Source organism: Hyperolius riggenbachi, chromosome 7 (assembly GCF_040937935.1).
Source record: "Hyperolius riggenbachi isolate aHypRig1 chromosome 7, aHypRig1.pri, whole genome shotgun sequence".
NCBI classification, from domain to species: domain Eukaryota; kingdom Metazoa; phylum Chordata; class Amphibia; order Anura; family Hyperoliidae; genus Hyperolius; species Hyperolius riggenbachi.
The window spans coordinates 26,810,605-26,830,728 of NC_090652.1; the positions used below are offsets into that span (position 1 = coordinate 26,810,605).

General features: G+C 47.9%; 1 protein-coding gene across 2 annotated transcripts in view; it reads left to right on the plus strand.

Moving 5' to 3' along the window:
- TRIM72 (tripartite motif containing 72) overlaps positions 1 to 20,124 on the plus strand; it is a 53,809-nt gene that overhangs the window by 25,612 nt on the left and 8,073 nt on the right. For both annotated transcript variants that reach the window (XM_068243772.1, XM_068243771.1), the window contains exons 3-7: positions 99 to 495; positions 4,511 to 4,606; positions 7,235 to 7,465; positions 9,452 to 9,474; positions 13,890 to 14,008. In XM_068243772.1, the coding sequence (XP_068099873.1) occupies positions 100 to 495; positions 4,511 to 4,606; positions 7,235 to 7,465; positions 9,452 to 9,474; positions 13,890 to 14,008 (865 nt within the window). In that variant the 5' untranslated portion in view covers position 99. The remainder of the gene's footprint in view (positions 1 to 98; positions 496 to 4,510; positions 4,607 to 7,234; positions 7,466 to 9,451; positions 9,475 to 13,889; positions 14,009 to 20,124) is intronic.

A 20,124-nucleotide genomic window follows, 5' to 3' on the forward strand; every position in this document is an offset into this window, starting at 1 on the left:
CACTGCCTTAAGGTTGTTGGGGGGAGGGGGGGGTTGGGTCAGAGGTGCCCCATGTTAATTTTTATACCTGTCTTCTTTTTCTCCTCTGTGCCCCGAAGCATGGCGAATCCTCAGCTGGTGCAGGGAATGCAGAATGACCTCACGTGCCAGCTATGCCTGGAGCTGTTCCGCTCACCTATCACTACAGAATGTGGCCACACCTTCTGCCAGAGCTGCCTGAGTGAAGCGCCCAAGAGCCAGGAGCAAAATGGGTCCACCCTCTGCCCCACCTGCCAGGCCAACACCCGTCCTGAGACCCTCCATATCAACCGCCAGCTGGAACACCTGGTCCAGAGCTTCAAGCAAGTCCCACAAGGGCACTGCCTGGAGCATCTGGACCCTCTGAGTGTCTTCTGTGAGCAGGACAAGGAGCTGATCTGCGGTGTCTGTGCTTCGCTGGGCAAACACAAGGGCCACAACATCATCAAAGCTGCTGAGGCCCACGCCAAGATGAAGGTAATGCACTAGGTACCAAGGGTCTGATTGTTTTCCAAAGTCCACCAAGGCTTGTGATGAGTGGAGAACACTGCAGACCACAAACAATCCAGCCAACTTGGACTGGATTTATTAGTAGGCAAAAGGCTTGAGACGAGTGTAGAATTTTACGGACCATGAATGATCCAGAACACTTGGACTGGATTTCTTAAAAATTGTCTGCAATGAGAAGGAAAAGTTATAGTGGACAGCCGACCATAGTGGCCAATACTGAAAGGATAGTAAAATAGTACTCGTGATTGCAGTAGCATATAATGAAAATTTGCTTTTTGTAGGTAGAATGGGTAATTGATACAGTTAAATTTGCAATCTTTCAGAGAGCTAGTCCCTTCTTCAGGCATAGTTTCAGATGTTAGCTGAAGTAAAACACTGTATGCAGGTAAATAAGGTAAAACTAAACACGAAGATGACAGTTGTACTAGTTACTATTTAACAGTTATATGTCAAGGTGGTCACTAGACTGGAGCCAGTGAGCTCATGCAAGTATATATGAAGTCCAGCAGGCTGAAGATAATGAAGTTAAAGAGAGTCTGAAGCCTACAAAAATAGCTCTGTTTACTTCTCAGTCCTTTTCAGCATTAAGACCATAGCTGAAAGGCTGCATACCCCCAGCTAAATGCTACATTAATACCCCCGAAATCCCTGGGGAAAAATCCGGGGCTCCTTCCTAGTTGAGGCAGAGCATTGTGCAGTAGCTCTGCCTCTACTCGCGTCAATCACCACCAATCTACGCCTCTCCCCGTCCTCTCAGTCTTCTTTCACAGAGAGGGCCGGGGAGAGGCAGCGATCAGTGCAGATTGATTGGACTGGAGGCAGAGCTACAACCCAAAGCTCTGCCTCCCCCGGGCAGCAAAATCCACGACCTGGAAAATTGAGCGTTCAGCCACACGGACGCGGCATTTCAGCTATGGCCTTAATGCTGAAAAGGACTGAGAAGTAAAAAGAGGTATTTTTGTAAGCTTCAGGCTCTATTTAAGTCAATTATGTCAAATAAGGTGTCATGGATCCAATTCCACAATTTAAACCTTCTGGTAATGTCTTGAACATTTCCATGAATTTGTATTCAGACATTTTTCTTAATTCTTCATATTTGAAATTACCCTTAAAGGAGAAAACGACTCACCCTGCTGCTGCTCAAATCCCCGGCACAAAACAGAGGGAGATGGAATTTGGGGTCCGGCGATCACGCTATAGCATTGCTGAGCACCGTGTGCCAAAACAACCTGCTCCATTAAAGGATATCTGAGGCAATTCATAAAATCTAGCTTTATGTACCCTGGGCTTCTTCTAAGCCTTAGAGGTCACGTGTGTCCCGACCCTCGCCACAGCTCTGGTCTTCTTCCGGGTCCCGCTGGCCGCCTCTAAAGTATCATTAACCACCAATGGGTCAGCATCTTCTGCACATGCGTGGGCGAGGAGAGTACTTCAGGGCCTACCAGTAGGATCTGGGAGAAGACTGAGCTGCGGTGAGGGACACACATGACTTCTAGGAGCTGTAGGAAGGCCCAGGTAAGTAAAGCTAGATTTTATTAATCACCTCGGATATCCTTTAAAGCAGTGGTCCTCAAACTAAGGCCCGCGGGCTGAATGTGGCCCCCTAAGGCTTTCTTACCGGCCCCCCACACAGAAAATGTATTGCTTATAAATGCAGTCAGCTACATCTTTGAATATTGGTGGTCCACATATGGAATAGCAGTGCAGCACCCCCCATCCACATGGAAGCCAGAAAGCAGAAATTTTGCTGGTTTCCAATCAAATTCCACATCAGGTGACACTGCTGTCCAATTGGCTTGCAGATTGTCACCTGGGTATGCTTCACTGTCTGGTCCGCAAAGACTTCTACATCATTTTATGTTTACTCCGGCCCCCCAGCGGTCTGAAGTATGTTGACCCGGCCCTCAACCCAAAACGTGTGGGGACCCCTGCTTTAAAGGGACTCCGAGCTCACCCAAAAAAAGAAAGTTGTACTCACCAGGGGCTTTCTCCAGCCCAGTGCTGGTCGGGAGGTCCCACGACGGCGTCCTGGCTCCTCTCCTTCTCCCCGCTCCGGAATGGCTGACAGGCCGCAGCCCGGGCGACACTCGGCAGAGTGTCGGGCTGCAGCTTCCGCGTATGACGCGGCTGACAACACACGCCGGCCGCCTCGCGTCATCACGCCGGCCGGCGTGAAAGTACTGCGCATGCGTGATTAAAGCGCGCATGCGCAGTACTTTCACGCCGGCCGCCGTGATGACGCGAGGCGGCCGGCGTGTGACGTAATCCGCGTCATACGCGGAAGGAGCAGCCCGACACTCGGGAGAGTGTCGCCCGGGCTGCGGCCTGTCAGCCATTCCGGAGCGGGGAGAAGGAGAAGAGCCAGGACGCCGTCGTGGGACCTCCCGACCAGCACTGGGCTGGAGAAAGCCCCTGGTGAGTACAACTTTCTTTTTTTTGGGTGAGCTCGGAGTCCCTTTAAGAACAAGTAATTTCAGATCTTGCATGCTGTGTCCTGGTTCACAGAAGTGTTGGGCCACTGATGTGTCCATTTTACCCTCACTGATTTGAAAGCGGTGATGGTTCATTCTTGTGCGCAATTTTTGTCCTGTCCTTTTTCTACCACATAGATTCCTCCTGAGGGGCATTTCATAAAGAGTATCATGCACACCACATTCGATGGCTCACGGGAGAATTGGTCTAGTATTTGATTATATTTCTGTGAACTAAACTAAATGGGTGGTAAAATCTCCTTTCCCTCCGTACGTAGTTCATGTCCTCTTGTGGACGAAAAGCTCATTGGCGAAGCATTTATACTGCCTTTGTACATATCCTGACATTGCTGGAAGTCTAAAAGGCCCTCTGAGCCTTATTTACTATAGATTAAGATTATTTACTACAAAATGTTTATTTACTATAGATCTTATTATTTGCTATAGATTTTCCAGGCAGGAGGTGCTTAGGGAACAGACGTTATCCAGAAAACTTAGTGCAAAACTTTTGCCACTTTACGTGTCAAAAGTTTTGGAATGCTTGCTTGAGTGAAATCAGATCGTTGCGAGGGTTAACTGAACATTTTCCACTGAGGAATACAAAACTAAGTAAAAACCCCATAAAGGATGTCATCCTTCTTCACACTGTTATGAGGTATAGTTCACTTTTTTGTCGGAGTTACACTTTAATCCTGCCTGAAGTGATCTGTGAGGCTGATAGTAATGAGTGAATAATGGCGCACAGTGCCTATGCATAGAAATGGCGCCGCATTAAAAAGATACGCTTATCGCTATTTATCGTTAGTACTGCATAATAATGGCGCACAGGGAAAAAAAGAAGAAAAACGGCACACAGTAACGTTATTTATCAATAGTGGCACACACTAACGTTATTTATCAATAGTGGCACACACTAACGTTATTTATCAATAGTGGCACACACTAACGTTATTTACCAATAGTGGCACACACTAACGGTATTTATCAATAGTGGCACACACTAACGTTATTTATCAATAGCGCCCTACATAAGCCAAACTGCAGAAGTTATTTAACTGCAAAACGATGAATGGATTTAATGTAACACTGTCAAGGTTAGGGTTAGGCACCACCAGGGGGGTCTTAGGGTTAGGCACCACCAGGGGGGTGGTTAGGGTTAGGCACCACCAGGGGGGTGGTCAGGGTTAGGCACCACCAGGGGGGTGGTTAGGGTTAGGCACCACCAGGGGGGGTGGTTAGGGTTAGGCACCACCGGGGGGTTTAGGGGTTAGGGATAGGTACAGAGAGGGTTCTGTGTGTTAACGCTAAATAACAATAAGGCTTTAACGCTAAATAACAATAAGGCTTTAACGCTAAATAACAATAAGGCTTTAACGCTAAATAACAATAAGGCTTTAACGTTAAATAGCGATAAGCGGCAAACGGATTAGCGGCAACACTGTGCGCCATTATTCACAGGCGCCATTTTCAGATGGATGCGATAGTAATGCGTACAAATGAATGTCTTCCAGAGACAACTCCCCCAGCAACAGGTCCTCCTGCAGGAAGCGCGTCTGAGGAAGGAGAAGACGGTGGCCACCCTGGACAGACAGGTTGCCGAGGTGCAGGTAGGTTTCTAATTACCAATTTATCCTCAACTTCCACGCATCTCTAAAATTACTTGTTTACAGATATAGGTTTTTTTTTTTCATTCGTTGCTAATTTAACTTATTAGCACTCATGCTTTAGTGGTGTAGTTTCTGAGAGAGCACACCCTGCAGCTGTTGGGAAAGGTGGTGGGGGAGGGGGGGGGGGGGCAAAGGAGGCCTGTTAGGCGACTCAAGCAGTGTCCATGCAGAGAGAACATGGGAAGTGAACGCACTGGGACCGACTTTATATTGAACGCTCAGAGCATTCAGGGGGCGGCTTCTCCTGTCTGCCTCGTTTTCCTGCTCCCCGTCTTCACTCTTAACACTAGCCTTGTCCCAGTGGCAGTCCATTGCTGATGACATCACTTGGAGGCCCGACTAGAAGAAGACCAGGCTGTGGGGACAAGATTAGGAGAGGTTGGGTGACCAGACATCCACCAAAAGGAGGACTTGTCCTCTTTTTTAGCATGGTTTTCTCTGTCCTCCAGGCACTCCAAAAGTTCATTAAAATGTCCTCCTTTCACAGAATCAGAAACAGAGTTGACTGCAATTTACTTATTACATATGTGATATACATATGAGATATGAGATACATATGAGATATGCTGAGATTGAGCAGACTTCGGCTTCCGTTACCAGGTTATCAATATTTATAACCTTAAGAAGTGGGAGCGTGGCAACACTGTTTATATTCTAGTTCCATCCGACAGCGCAACTAACCAATACTTTTTTTGTAAAATGTCAAATGAAAAAGAAACAGAAATGTCTAAAACAGAGAAGTTGCAAGTTTTCTGAGTGTCACAAGACAAAATGTCCATGTTTTGAGGGAGGACGAAAAGAAACTGTCAGATATGGCATTGGTACTAACCAGAGATGGATTAAGATGTAATGGGACCCAAGGCAAGTTGGTTAGATTTGCCACCCCTTTGTGGTGCCTTTGGTAAGCTGAAGTGGAGAGAGGTCAAAGAAGGAAGCAGGTGGGCCCCTTGACACCCTTTAGACCCCTGGCACTTGCCTAGGTTGCCTGGTGAATGATGGTAACCATGGAGTTGGAGTTATTTGGTCATACAGTATTTGTTCTTCTTTCTAACGGTCTCTGTCCTCCTTTTTAGCTGACCCCATCTGGTCACCCTAACTGCTGCATGCCTTGAGAGAGGAGTATACAATTAGTGCCCTACACAGTAGAGGTCTGCGCAGGTGTAATTTTTAGGACCCATGCCCACAGCCCGATGCCTACACCCAAACCATTATCTGCTTTCTGGGCAATCCGATACCCACACCCGACCCGCGAGCATCCGGTCTTGCAAACCTGCCCCGCATCCCGATTTTTGGATGCCTATTGCAGTCATGCAGAGTGGGCAGCAGGGTGCTGTCATAGTTACCGGCCTGGGCGGCTAGATCAGCTTCTCCTCATCTCCACACGGTGGCGGTGCTTCACTGCCAACTGCCTCTTCTGGCTTCTGATCACATGATTTGACATTTGATCGTAACCTAGAGGATCGATTTTCAAACTGCTAAGGAAAAATGTTTTTTAAGCTCAGAAAAATGACAGTTTAAAAGCCATTTTCTCTTTGCATATTTAAAATTGATTTTCTCCAAAACTACAGGGTCTTTTTGAAAACTTGTACCCAGTATTCTCCTCAACATATGCATCAATTGTGGTAGCAATAGCTTACGTGGGGGCTTAGCTATTAACCGCTAAATTTGGCACAAAATGATGTGAAAAGTTACAAATAATTACAATTACAGACAAAATGAATTACGATTTTCCCTGAAATTGCACATTACGATTTCACATCTTAATTGCAAATTTCGATGCAAAATTATGTCTATGCCAAAATTGTGCTCATCATTACTCGGAGGTCACCAAGGGAGCCGATGGACAAGAAAGGGCTGGAAGAAGCCCCAAGTATGTATAAATCCTCTTGCTCCCACATGACAGGTTAACTTTAAAGCTCTGGCTTTCAAGGTCGGCGGCACCTGTAGTCATGCCCAATTCTCAACACATTAAAGTGGATCCGAGATGAAAAACTATAACAAGTAACTTGTCTATGTATCTTATCTAAAGTTTAGATAGTTTACACAGCAAATCTAGCTGCAAACAGCTTCAACAGTATAGGATTATTTCTTCCTGTGATACAATGAGAGCAGCCATATTCTGCTTGTCATCATTACACAGGCAAGTTGCTCTGCATCTCCACACCTCAGCCTGTGAAAACTCCACTCCCCTCTCCTCCCCTCTTCGCCCCCTTACCTCTGAAATCTCAGCAGCTTGCGCTTGGTAACGCCTCCTCCTTTGGGAAAAGCCTCCTCTTCCCCAGACTGAGCTCCCTTGCTACATGGGACTCAGAATGCCTAGGCGCTGGAGGAGCTGTGGGCGAGGCTTGTTTAGTTTATAGGGAATTAGAGTATTAAAACAAAAACAAAAAAAGTATTTGGCTTGAGGAATGCCCTATAAACTATATGCAAGGGGCACAATTATGCAATCAGTAAAAGTTTATCTCGGATCCACTTTGTGTATAGCGTGTATGAGCACCCTAAGTCTCTATCCTGTATCACAAACCCCTTGTTATGTGTTCTCCTGCCTGACAAGTCTTTATGTCTCAGGACACGGTGGCCCGCTTTAAGAAGAGCGTGAAGGAGCAGCTGAGCGTCATGCGTACCTACCTCAACATCATGGAGACCTCTCTGGCCAAGGAGGCTGACAAGGCGGAGCTGGACGCTACCACCGCCCTGCTGGGGGAGAGGAATAGCGTGGCCCACTATGTGGAGCAGCTGAAGCAGATGGATGGAGTCCTGAAAGACGTGGAAGGCCAGGAGCAAACTGAGTACCTCCGGGTAATTGAGCTGCGTCCTGCTGGGTTCAGTGGTCAGACAACCCCCAAAATTAGGTCCATACTCATAAAACTTGTATTCAGTGGTACAGTAGTGACATAATTACGTGTCTCCCGACCACTGGTGTCAACACTGCCACATGCCATCCCGCAGTGCCTTCTGGAAGGAGCTAATGGACTTCTATGCTGTGTCATGCATGGTGCAGGGCTAGTGTAGGAACTCATTAAAGGACACCTAAAGTGAAAGGCTGCCATATGTATTTCCTTTTAAACAATACCAGTTACCTGGCAGTGCTGTTGAGCTCTTTGGCAGCAGTAGTGTCTGAATCACATAGCTGAAACAAGCACGTGGCTAATCTAGTCAAAGTTCAGCCTAGGGCAGTCTCCAGGCTATAGAGCTCGCAGGGCGAGTGTGTAAATTGTGATTCGGTAGCCAGAGGTACCCCTCAGTATTAGGTAACCCCCAATATAGCTAGTCAAGAAGCTAACCATGAAGAGAACCCTGCCCCCCTCCCATGGCCAGTGAGCCCCCCCCCCCCCCTCCCCCATGTAGTTAGAGAACCACTGGTTAGCCAGAGAGGTCCCTGTCTAGCTGTATAGCCAGACAACCCCCCCCCCACCCCATTTAGAGAACCGCCCCGATTAGATGGAGAGCTCACCATTTAGCCAGAGCTTGCCTCCCCGTTTAGGTAGCCAGAGAGAGGCCCGTGCTTAGCCAGAGCGTCTGTCCCGTTTAGGTAGCCAGAGGCCAGGAGGGGGCGCTTGCTGAGTGGCAACAGGAGCATAACTCACCTATCTGGGATCCACATACTCCTCCTGCATCTCATTCCTGCTTCTCGGCTTCCCATATCTTTAGTTACAGCGCCCCCTGTGGTTACACTGATACTTGTGAGACAGGAAGCCATGGAGCAGAAAGGAGATGTGAGCAGCGCGTGGGGATCTCAGAGAGGTGAGTTACACTCTTGCTGACACTCTGCAAGCGCCAATTGCTGCTGCCTGCCGCCCCCACCGCTGCTGTGCTTCAGGCAATGTCCTGCTCTGCCCGCCCCTAGAAACGGGCATGATTCAATCAAAAACATCTGATCAGCAGGACAGCCAGGCAACTGGTATTGCTTAAGGCTACTTGCACACCAAGACGTTGCGTTAGGTGCTACGTTAAGGTCGCATAACGTGCACCTAACACAACGTATGGTGCTGCAAGAGCCGACGGTAGAGTGAGCCGCGTTAGGCGGCTCGATTCCTATAATGTCTCCCAGAGTGGCGCTGATTGGCCAGCGGGACCACGTGATGCAGAGCGAGACACTCCGCATCACGTGGTCCCGCCGGCCAATCAGCGCCGCCAATGCAGTGAATATTAAGTAGCCATGTGCGCGGCTACTGTAGCTGGCTCTCCCCGCCTCCTCTCTGCCCCCCACTGCGCATGTGCAAACAGTCTAACGCGGCTATAGCCGCTCCAACGCCGTAGCATGCTGCACTTTGCGGAGAACGTGCAGCGTTACATGTAACGCAACGTGGGCTGTGTGAACAGCCCACTTGTGTTACATTGCTGTGCGTTGGGGGAGCGTTACAGGCTGCACTAACGTGCGCCTGTAACGTCTTGGTGTGTAAGCAGCCTAAAAGGAAATAAATATGGCAGCCTCCATATTCTTCTCACTTCAAGTGTCCTTTAAAAGGGAATGACATTATTGGGGTTAACCTCGTCTGCAAAAATCTGCAGTTTATTTAAAAATAAGTAACATTTTTGCGTCATTCTCACTAAATGTGTTTTCTCTACACGCGAAGCCACAGCCGTGTGTTAGCGCGCTGAAAAAAACGTACAGTCAGCTGCGGTTTCCAGACAGTGTGTGCGTTTCTTTGACTAGTTACATTGCGTGCTGCTGAAAATATAGATATGTATGCATTATAATCCTCTGTATGGATAATGTGTGCAATGAGGCTGCAACGCAGTGGTCAGATTTAGTAACTGTTATTTCCGTTCCTTTTGTTACAGAAATTCTGTGTGGTAACTGCAAGGTAAGACATCCTGTTTTCACAGTATTTTGTAATTGTCCCGTGCCACTGAGGGGGAGGGGCCTCACTAGCTGGTGCAGGACTACAAATCCCAGCATGCTGGGCTTGTAACTACATAGTAACAGAAGTCGCATGTTGTCCATTGTAGAGAGCAGCAGTAAAGGCCTGGTTACTAATTTTAAAATGTTAATATGAAGGAAAATAAATGAGGATAGAAAGGACCAGTGTGGTTTGAATTATAAAACAACATCGTTTTCTTATGAAATCTTTATGGTATGTGTTACTAGGGGTGTGACGGAGGCATGATAAGAGGTGTGACAGGGTGTGGCTTAAGTGTCCCTCTTTCTCATCTCAAAAAGTTGGGAGGTATGCTGGTGCACACATACATAATGACGGTCATGTCTAGTAGAACTCATGGAGAAGCATGTGATCAGTTTGGTCAGGTGATAGATTTAAGGTGCCCATATATGTATGGGCAGATTGACCAACACACAGTTGCCGGCCCATACACCGCAGATGGATTTTCTGGATTACCCAGGAATCAGCCTTGTGACCCCGCCCTCCTCTCTAATGTAAAATGTGCTCCGTGCAGAATACTTTACCTGTCGGGGGGCGCCGCTGGATCCACGCTTCATCCTCCGTGCACATACATGCTCCCCACGTGGTAGGTAGCGTTTACGTGGGTGCTTGTGTAACTTCACATACTGTATGTGCCCATTAGGGAAGCTCATTCGGATTCCGCGGAAATGTAATTTCCGAAATTTCGATCGGAATTTGCATTTCCGCATCGGAATGCGGAAATCGTTAATGCAAGTGTGTTAGGCGGATTTCCGGCGGAAATATTGCGGAAATTCTGCCCGACTTTAACATCGATTTTCTCAAAAACTATAAGGTCTTTTTGAAAACTTTATTTTGCATCTTATTCACAAGATTCAGTTTAATAAACTCTGAAAATTTGGTGTTTCTAGGACTTACAGGGGCTTTGCTATTAACCGCTAAAGTCGGCAGATTTTTACTGTAAAGTAAAATGCAGAAAATCTGCATCTGCCTATTTTCTGCATTTATATTACAGTAAAAATCCGCCGACTTTAGTGGTTAATAGCAAAGCCCCCGCAGGTCCTAGAAACACCAAATTTTCAGGGTTTATTAAACAGAATCTTCTGATGCAAAAAAAAGTTTTCAAAAAGACTTTATAGTTTTTGATAAAATCTATGTTAAAGTCGGGCGGAATTTCCGCGATTTCCGGCGGAAATTCCGCATTGGAATGCAGAAATTGGTATTGGAAAGCGGAATCGGTAATTGGCAATGGCGGAATGTGGATTTACAGCGGAATCGGAAATTGGCATTTCCGACCATCCCTAGTGCCCATGTTACGCTGGCAACCACGTGGGCATAGCTCCCTACTGTCCCTTTTTCAGAGGGACAGTCCCTCTTTGGGAACACTGACTGTCCCCCTGTCCCTCTTTCCTCCTCACTTGTCCCTTATTCAGGACTTTGTCCTGCTTTCTATGTAAATATATATATTTCTCTACTAAAAAAATGTGATTGACTCTAAACTTTATTCCAATCCTTTAAATTGATATATTACTAATTTTCAAATGTTAATATGAAGAAATATGAACCAGGATAGAAAGGACCTGTGTGGTTTGAATAATAAAACAACATATTTTTCTTATGACATTTTTATGGTATGCGTGACTAATGGTGGCCATACATGGTACAATTTTTTCATCCAATCTTACCATTTCTATGTAATATAAGGGAACTGCCTAAATTATCCTTTCAATACATTCACTTAACCTCCTTAGCGGTAACCCCGTGCTGGACACGGGGTAAGCCGCGCAGGAGGATTTCTCAGGCCCCGCTGGGCCGATTTGCATATTTTTTTTTTAATACATGCAGCTAGCACTTTGCTAGCTGCGTGTTACTTACGATCGCCGCCGCCCCGCGCCGATTCACGGCTACCCACCGCATCAGAGGGTGCCCGCCCGAGACCCGTGCGCTGCCTGGCCAATCAGTGCCAGGCAGCGCTGAGGGGTGGATTGGGACTCCCTCAGACGTGATGACGTCGGTGACGTCATCGCGCCCGTCGCCATGGCGGCGGGGGAAGCCCTCATGGAAATCCCGTTCAGAACGGGATTTCCGGATGGGCATAAGCGCCGGCGGCAATCGGCGCATACGGGGGGACGCCGCAGGGAAGGGGGAAGCGTGTAGCTAGCGCTAGGCTAGCTACATGCTTAAAAAAAAAAAAGTAAAAACAAAAACCTCCCGCGGCCGCAAGGCGGGAATCATACCGCCAGGGAGGTTAATTTACCCTTATACTACAGAGAAATGGTAAGATTGGATGAAAAAATTGTACCATGTATGGGCACCATTAGGGTGTGATGGGGTGTGATCAGGGTGTGTGTCAGGGGCGTGGCTTAAGTGTCCCCCTTTCTTATCTCAAAAAGTTGTGAGGTATGCACGCGGGGCGCATGTATGTGCACGGGGGACGGAGCGCGGAGCCAATGGCCGACACTGACAGGTAAAGGGGCACCGGCAGACATCGATACAGGCCCTATTAAAAAAAATGACAGCCTAACTAGCACATAAAGGGCACCGTCCATTATCATTCTTATGCTGTTAAGGCCTCCTTTGTTAAGCCAGCCATCAGTGCCCATTTAAGTGAAATTAAAATGACCATCCGTCCCTTTTTCAGTGGAAATAGCAGTTGTGTGTGAGAATCCCATAGAGAACAGTGTGCTAAGAATAGCTCTGTGGTGCCCTGTTATGCAGGTGTCACTCCAGGCATCTGCCTTGGTTGCTGCCGGCCTAGAAACGGCAGTAGGGCCAACTGTCACGGTGTCGCCGTGGCGGTTCTGTTTTGACCCCTCCCTCACGGTGTCACGGGGCGGGGAGCCATCCTCACGTCGAGGAGAGACTAAAGCGGGGAGAAAAGATCGAGGCGCCAGCCGGCAATATAGGATGCAGAATGCCGGTAATCACAATGTATATTCATACCTCCCACCCTCCCTCCGAATGTGCCCCCGTGTCCCCTGTTTGCAGAGTATAAAGTGCGCAGCGGAGCGGCTTTCATCTTACCGTTCATCCTCGCCGGACCAGCATCAGCTTCATTCTGCTTCCTGTGACGTCACAGGAAGCAGGAATCAGTAGAGCCAGATACCGGCGAGGATGAACGGTAAGATGAAAGCCGCTGCACACTTTATACTCTGCACACAGGGGACACGGGGGCACATTCGGAGGGAGGTAGGAATGAATATACATGGTGATTACTGGCACTCTGCATCTTATATTGCCAGCTGGCGCCTCGATAAATTTTTTTTTCCTTTAAACATTCGTTATGGATTGCGGGACTAGGGGTGTATTGGGGGCGTGGTTAGGGGTGTGGCCTTAATGTCCCGGTTTCCCTTTCCTAAATGTTGGGAGGTATGAAAACGGCCTTGCCTCAGACGAGGCTTACGTCTGGTGCTGTGGAGCGGTGAGGGGGAAACACAGAGCACGATAGAACGGGAGGAGTAGGAGAACAATACACTCGGGCGTCAGGCATCTGAAGCCGCTATAGTTCCGGCACGCCATATCTTTACGTGACGTTGGTAGGCTTCCGGCACACCGTGTCTTTAAGTGACGTTGGTGGGCTTCTGGCACACCGTATCTTTAAGTGACGTTGGTGGGCTTCCGGCACACCGTATCTTTAAGTGACGTTGGTGGGCTTCCGGCACACCATATCTTTAAGTGACGTTGGTGGGCTTCCGGCACACCGTATCTTTAGGCGACGTCGGGGGGCTCCCTGCACACCGTATCTTTAGGCAACGTCGGGGGGCTCCCGGCACACCGTATCTTTAGGCAACGTCGGGGGGCTCCCGGCACACCGTATCTTTAGGCGACGTCGGGGGGCTCCCGGCACACCGTATCTTTAGGCGACGTCGGGGGGCTCCCGGCACACCGTATCTTTAGGCGACGTCGGGGGGCTCCCGGCACACCGTATCTTTAGGCGACGTGCACACACTAGATTCTCTCCCGAGGTTGTCCTTATGGCAGAGTTTAAAGCGGACCTGATCTCAGGACTTCCTCTCTGCTCTAAAAGATACGCTGCAGCATAATCACCTTTACAGAAAAACATGTGTTACAGCTGCTACAAATCCTGAAATACATCTGCAGTGTGTCTACTTCCTGCTTTCAAGGAAGCAGATATATTAACATCCTGTGTTTAAAAATTAGCTGCTTTGCCGTGGCAGCCAGCTGACGCAGCTAAGGAATCAAATTACAGTTATGATTAGTCACAAATGAGGGGACATTAAACAGGCTATGCTCTCTAAATACACACAGGGTGCATTCCTCTCTGTTTTCCTTCTGTCCTGTGTAAGAGTTCAGTCCTATGTAATCCAGCAGATGTCTTCCTGCGTTTCCTCTCTGTCTAGGTTGGGTAAGATCCTGGCGGAGCAGCCCTCTCCCAGCCGTCTGGACATCCAGCTGCCCGTCATCTCAGACGAGTTCAAGTTCCAGGTGTGGCGGAAGATGTTCCGGGCGCTGATGCCAGGTGAGGTCTGATAGGGAAACACGAGAGAGGCCCGTTGTCTCTGGATCGGGGTGTGTACACACATTCAATGTTGATTGGCCAATTGTATCGGCTTCCATGTAGTATGTGGGGCAACATTTTTTGATTATGGGCAGTAGTGATGGACAATCATCAGGGCCGGATTTACCAAAAGGCACTGTAGGCACGTGCCTACAGGTGCCTGATGGTGGAGGGGTGGCTCACTACCCTCCCCAGCATCTCCCTCTTTCCCTATGCAGAGTCGCGAGCAGAGTGTAAATGAGAGGTTACTCCCCCTGCTCTCTGTTATAATTTAAGTAGGCCTCAGTTATTTGGACTGAGTTAGTCAAAAAGGCTTGAGGAGCAGACCTGCCCTTTAAAGAGACTCTGTAACAAATTTTTCAGCCTTAGTTCTTCTATCCTATAAGTTCCTATGCCTGTTCAAATCTGCTCTGGCTTACTGCAGTCTTTCCTAACTGCACTGTCTCTGTAATAAATCAATGTATCTTTCCTCTGTCCTGTTTGTCGGGCTAAAGCTTGATTGTGTGGAATGTGCAGGGCTGCTTGTGATTGGTAGAAGCGATACACACCCTCTGCAGGCCCCCTGCACACTATGAATGACTCACAGCTGAGCCTATTAGAAGCTGGTTAGTTTGTTTGTAAACACTGCCTAAAACTGTTAATTACAAGCCAGGATTGCAGCAGAGAGTGGCAGAAACAGCACAGAGGGGCACAGGAGAAAATAATGAATAGAATGGTATGCTTTTTATTGTAAGAATATTAGAGTACTGATTCTCTTTAAGGGGATTTTCTCTTAGAGAGAAAATCTGCAGTTCTGTCAGCAGAACTAGAACATACCAAGAAGCTGTTCTATGGACAAGGCCACAGGTCTCCCTGACTTGGGCATGTACCGCCACTAGAACAATAAACATCAACCATGTTTTATAAATATCCACATTCTTGTATGTATGTCAGAAGCCGCACTGAATATTAATCGAGTAGGTGTGTATGATGACACCACGAGTGGGTCCACCAATAGTCTGATCTAGGGGATGGCGAAGATGCTGTCATATTTAACTCTTTCCTAGTCTGTATTAAAACCGGAGTGAGCTATGGGAGATCACTCTGCTTCTTACTTTCACACTAGCTCGCAATGCTGACTGGGACCTCTAAGTATGTTCATTCTTTTCTGTAATCTGATATAATGTATGCTGTACATAGGTAGTCTAGTGTAACTTAGGTTAGAAAGAAGGTACCTGATTGACTTCAGCAGGAAGTCTAATCAAGAAGCTTGTAACGCAACATGAAGATTGGCGTGGCTAGGATATGATGAACTGTATCTATCTGTATTTCTGTTTCCTGAATAAATAACGTGCATATTGAAGAAGCCTGAGAAAGTCTATCTCCTGCTTGCTGTGTTGAGAGTCAAGTTATCTCACAGTCTTTGAGACGCAACTATATGAAGTTGATGATGTCGAAGCAAGGTGATTTAGAACAGTTTTTAACACTCTCTGCATTCCACTAACCAGATCTCCCTTCAGTCGGGGGCACCTCTAGCTACTTAATACTGAGGTTCCTCTAGCTACCTAATACTTGGGGGCACCTCTAGCTACTTAATACTAAGGGTACGTCTGGCTACATATTACTAAGGGACACCTGTAGCCAGGGGCGTAACTAAGAGCCCCCGGGCCCCCCTGCAGAAATTGTGAGCGGGCCTCCCTCCCCCCTTAGTGGCTGTTTTGGGGGGCTGGAGGGGTCGCACCATGAGGGGAAAGCTATGGCCACACTCGGCGGGGAGGGGGGAAGTTTCCCCCCCCCCTCCCTCACCTCGGGCTCTCCCCTCTGTGCTCCCCTCCAGCTTCTAACTATACAAGACAAGTGCAGCGAGCGGAGTGGCGGGCAGCGGCAGGCAAACATACCTTCCGTGCGTTCCAGCACGAGCGGGCCCTCGTGCTGGAACGCAGGGGATGCATGGGCTGCATCCCCTATTGTTACGCGCCTGCCTGTAGCTACCTATGATGGGCAAGGGAAGTAAGGGAGACGAGACAGCTGGGACATCCCGCCCATTTGTGGTGCAGTTTGGTGGGTGTTTGTAGGCTCATGGAGGGCGAAGTCTAAGGTGCCAGTACATATGTGCCTATAGGCTCCTGTCAGGTAAATACGGGCCTGACAATCATGTTCGCCCAGGCAGACAGTTCCCGCCAAACAAACATTTATTCACCGCTCGCATTTAGGGGAAAGTTTCACAAATGATCGTTCGTCTGTATTGTTCCCAAAAATGTGCACTCATGTCTATTATTGAAGTCAATGGCTGCTGAATTTAGCAGTTAATAACAAAGACTCCCTTATACATGCTAGAATCGCTAAATCAGGGAGAACAGTGGTAGCAAAGGGAAAAAAAACACCTTTCAATAAGACCTTGTAGTTTTTGAGAAAAATCGAGCCAGCATGTGGAGTCCTGGCCATGGGGGGCTTCGCACCCTGAGCTATACCAGCCCGCCCGCTTGTTTCAAGTCTATGACTCTTCCTTAGGCGTCAGGCCTTAAAGTGTACCTGAAACAAAGCTCAAGTTTACAATGAGATACTTGCCTAAAGAGAGGGAAGCCTATTGAGGCTTCCCACGGTGGTCTGCTGTTCCCCGTCGCTGAGCTGGGCCACGCACCTCCTGTTCCATCAGTGCGGCCGAGCAGTAGCTGAGCAAGCATGCCCGCGCATGTGCAGGAAGCCGGGACAACTCATGTACGAGCAGCTCCGTGCTACTGCGCATGCGCGGCCACACTGGTAACAGAAGGGGAGCGGGGCCCTGATGTGGAGGAGCGCCGTGCTGAGTAAGGGGGGACATCAGAACACGGATGGAAGCCTCAATAGAATCCTGAGGCATCTCTCTCTTTAGATTAATATCTCTTTTTGAACTCGAGCTTCCCTTTAAGTGCCTAACAACTGCTCCACGCCGATCAGCGTGAGCAGCGAGGTAGCCCCAGGACCCTCCATACCAATTAGCGTGAAGTGATGGGGGCGGAGATTGCAGGAGATGCGCACACACCAATGTGCGCGCATCTCCACATGAATGACTGAACTCCGCTCCGCCATCAGTCCCCCAGTGGCGATCGCCGTCTATTTACTATGTACAGCGCTGCGATCTACAGCAGCGCTGTACAGGGGACAGCCGTGTGACATGGCTGTCCCCCTGGGAGGCACTACAGTGATCCGCTATGACTGCCAATCGCACTGATTAGCTGGTGGGGGGACGGAGAGGGATTACAAAAATAATAAAAAATAGTGTTAGTGACCAGGCCATTTTTTACTAATAGGGCCACTGCAGCTTTAAGGCCTCGCTGCAGGGCTGTACAACTCACTCAGCATACAAGCCCCAGGTAAGTGAAACTCTTTACCCCCCATTCAGTTAAGGTTCTCAAGAGGTTAGAGAGACACTGAAGCAAAAAAGAAAAATGATGATATAATGATTTGTATGTGTAGTACATCTAAGAAATACAACATTAGGAGCAGAGACATAAGTCTAATATTGTTTCCAGTACTGGAAGAGTTAAGAAACTCCAGCTGTTATCTATGCAAAAGAGCCATTGAGCTCCACGACTTAAAGAAAAACTAAAAAAAAAATCCCCTGGGGAGTACTGACCTCGTTAGGGGGAAGCTTCTGCATCTGATCAAGGCTTCCCCCGCCCTCCTGTGTCCCACGGCGGTCTTGCTGTGCCCCTCCGAATAGCGGGGATGTAAATATTTACCTTCCCGGCTCCAGCGCAGGTGCAGTATCGGCTCTCCGCACAGAGATAGGCGGAAATAGCCGATCGCTGTCGGTACGCTCTACTGCGCAGGCGCAAGTCTCCTGCGCCTGCTTAGTAGAGCGGACCAGGCAGAAATTGGCTATTTCCGCCTATCTCCTTGCTGAGAGCCGCAACAGCGCCCCCCCGCTGGAGCCAGGGAAGGTAACTAAATCAGCGCTTATCAGGCTTGTCGGGGGAGGATTCCTGGACGCTTCGGGGGAGCCAGCACTGGACTGCCTGCAGCTACAGGGATGGGGGAAGCCTCATTGGGACCCTGAGGCTTCCCCCTCCCGAGGGGAGTACCCCCCAGGGGATGATTTTTTTGTTACAGAGTCTCTTTAAGCCGCAGAGAGCTCTGTCTTCTGAAGCTTGTTATCTCAACTGTCCTGCTTTGTAAAATCATTTAGAATGCTGAGTAGAGTGTAAACTGCAAATATTAGAGAATGATGTAATGTTATAAAAAAAAAGATATATAACTGAAAATAAACATGAGACCACTTTCTTTGCTACTAATGTTCTAGTAATTATCCGTACCACACAACCAATTCATTATATAATTTTTTTTCCGCTTCAGTGTCTCTTTAATTGACATCAATCAGAATGTGTAATAATAGTTCCATAAAGCAAACCACGAATGTGTAATAATAGTTCCACAAATCAAACCACTTCTGCCTTAATATAATCCACAGGAAAATGGCAACCATCCAGACACCCACGTTCAGGAACCAGACATCTCCAACCCAGAGTAGTGTGGTCTATATCAACCCAGATGTGGTGTGAATCTGTGGAACTAGTATTACCCATTGTGATTGATGTCATTTACAATTTGAAAGAACAAAGAGAAATCGAGAGCCCAACATGGTGCAGTATTGTTGAGTTGGTTGTGGTTTAAAGCAAAATATTTAGATATACTCACAAACATGGGTTACCCATAGGCAACCACTTCAAGTGCAGGTGGGGAGTATTAGAACCTGACCCCACTCAGGTTTTTAAGATGTCGCTCTCTGTAGATAGAAAAAAATATAAAACTCAATTGAGTCACAATATATCAATAAGTGAGCGCCTCTTCTGCATTTAGACCCATTGAGTTGTGCTCCTGTTTGCCTGATGAAGCAGGACCACGCCTGCGAAACGCGTTGCACTAAGTGGGGTTAAATAAAATAATTGTATTGATATATTGTGACTCAATTGAGTTTTATATTTTCGAGGGAGGTAAGTCCACCGGAACATCCCCCTCTTTTAGACGGTTTTTAAACGTTTTTATTCTACTCATTTACAGTTTACCGGAGACATAACGCATAAACGCAATCTTTTACACTTACCTTCCTCCAGCCCCCCCCCCCCCGTAGGCCGGGTCCGTCTGGTTGCATCTGTTTCTCTGCTGTCTGCTCTGGTAAAGTCCCCTGAGCCAGTCAGAGACTACTGCGCATGCACAACCCTGGCCGCACACCTCCTTGGTTACCTTCTATGCTTGAGTTCAATTCATCTCAAATCTCCTTTACAGAAAATCTGTAACATAAAACAATCCTCTGGGGGATACTTACCTCGGGAGGGGATAGCGTCTGGATCCTAACAAGGCTTCCCCTGTCCTCCACTGTCGTGGCAATCCAAAGGTAAATATTTACCTACTGTCGTGGCAAGGTAAATATTTACCTACCAGCGCAGGCGCAGTAGCGGCTCTCCGTTCGGGCTAAAATAGCTGAGCCAGATCATATCCGCTCTACTGTGCAGACGCAAGTGACTCGCACCTGCACAGTAGAGCGGGTCAATCGGGTTTGGCAATTTCCGCCTTAGCCCGAACGAAGCTGCTAGTGCTAGGAACCAGAGACGAAGCACCCTTGTGTATTTTACCATATATATCAGTAAGAACATTAGAGAAAACACTTACCATGCTCTCTGTTTCATCCTCACTGCTAAAAGTGTCTGTTATCAACTGTGAAAAGAATCCATGGTTGAGCATTCAGTCTGGCTTTGCAGGGAATAATTATAGCTGAGTCACTATAGCAGAGCCACAAGGGGGCAGGCTTGGGCTTGAAAAGACATCAGAGAAGACAGACTCAGCTATAATCTTTCCGTAGCAAAGCTAGACTGGGGTGATAACAGTCAGATTAAACAGAGAACAATGAAGCAAAGAGCAGATTAGGTGTTTACTGTCATGTTCCCACTGATTTATAAGGTAAAATACAAGAGGGTGCTTCATCTCTGGTTCTCTTTAAAGGCCCCCTGAACCTACTCGATGAGTGCACAGGCACTGCCTGGCGAAGCGAATCCTTGATCGCGCGCCTGAGGAAGAGTCATTGGATTGGAACAAGCTGGCGTTGTTGCCTAAACATTACA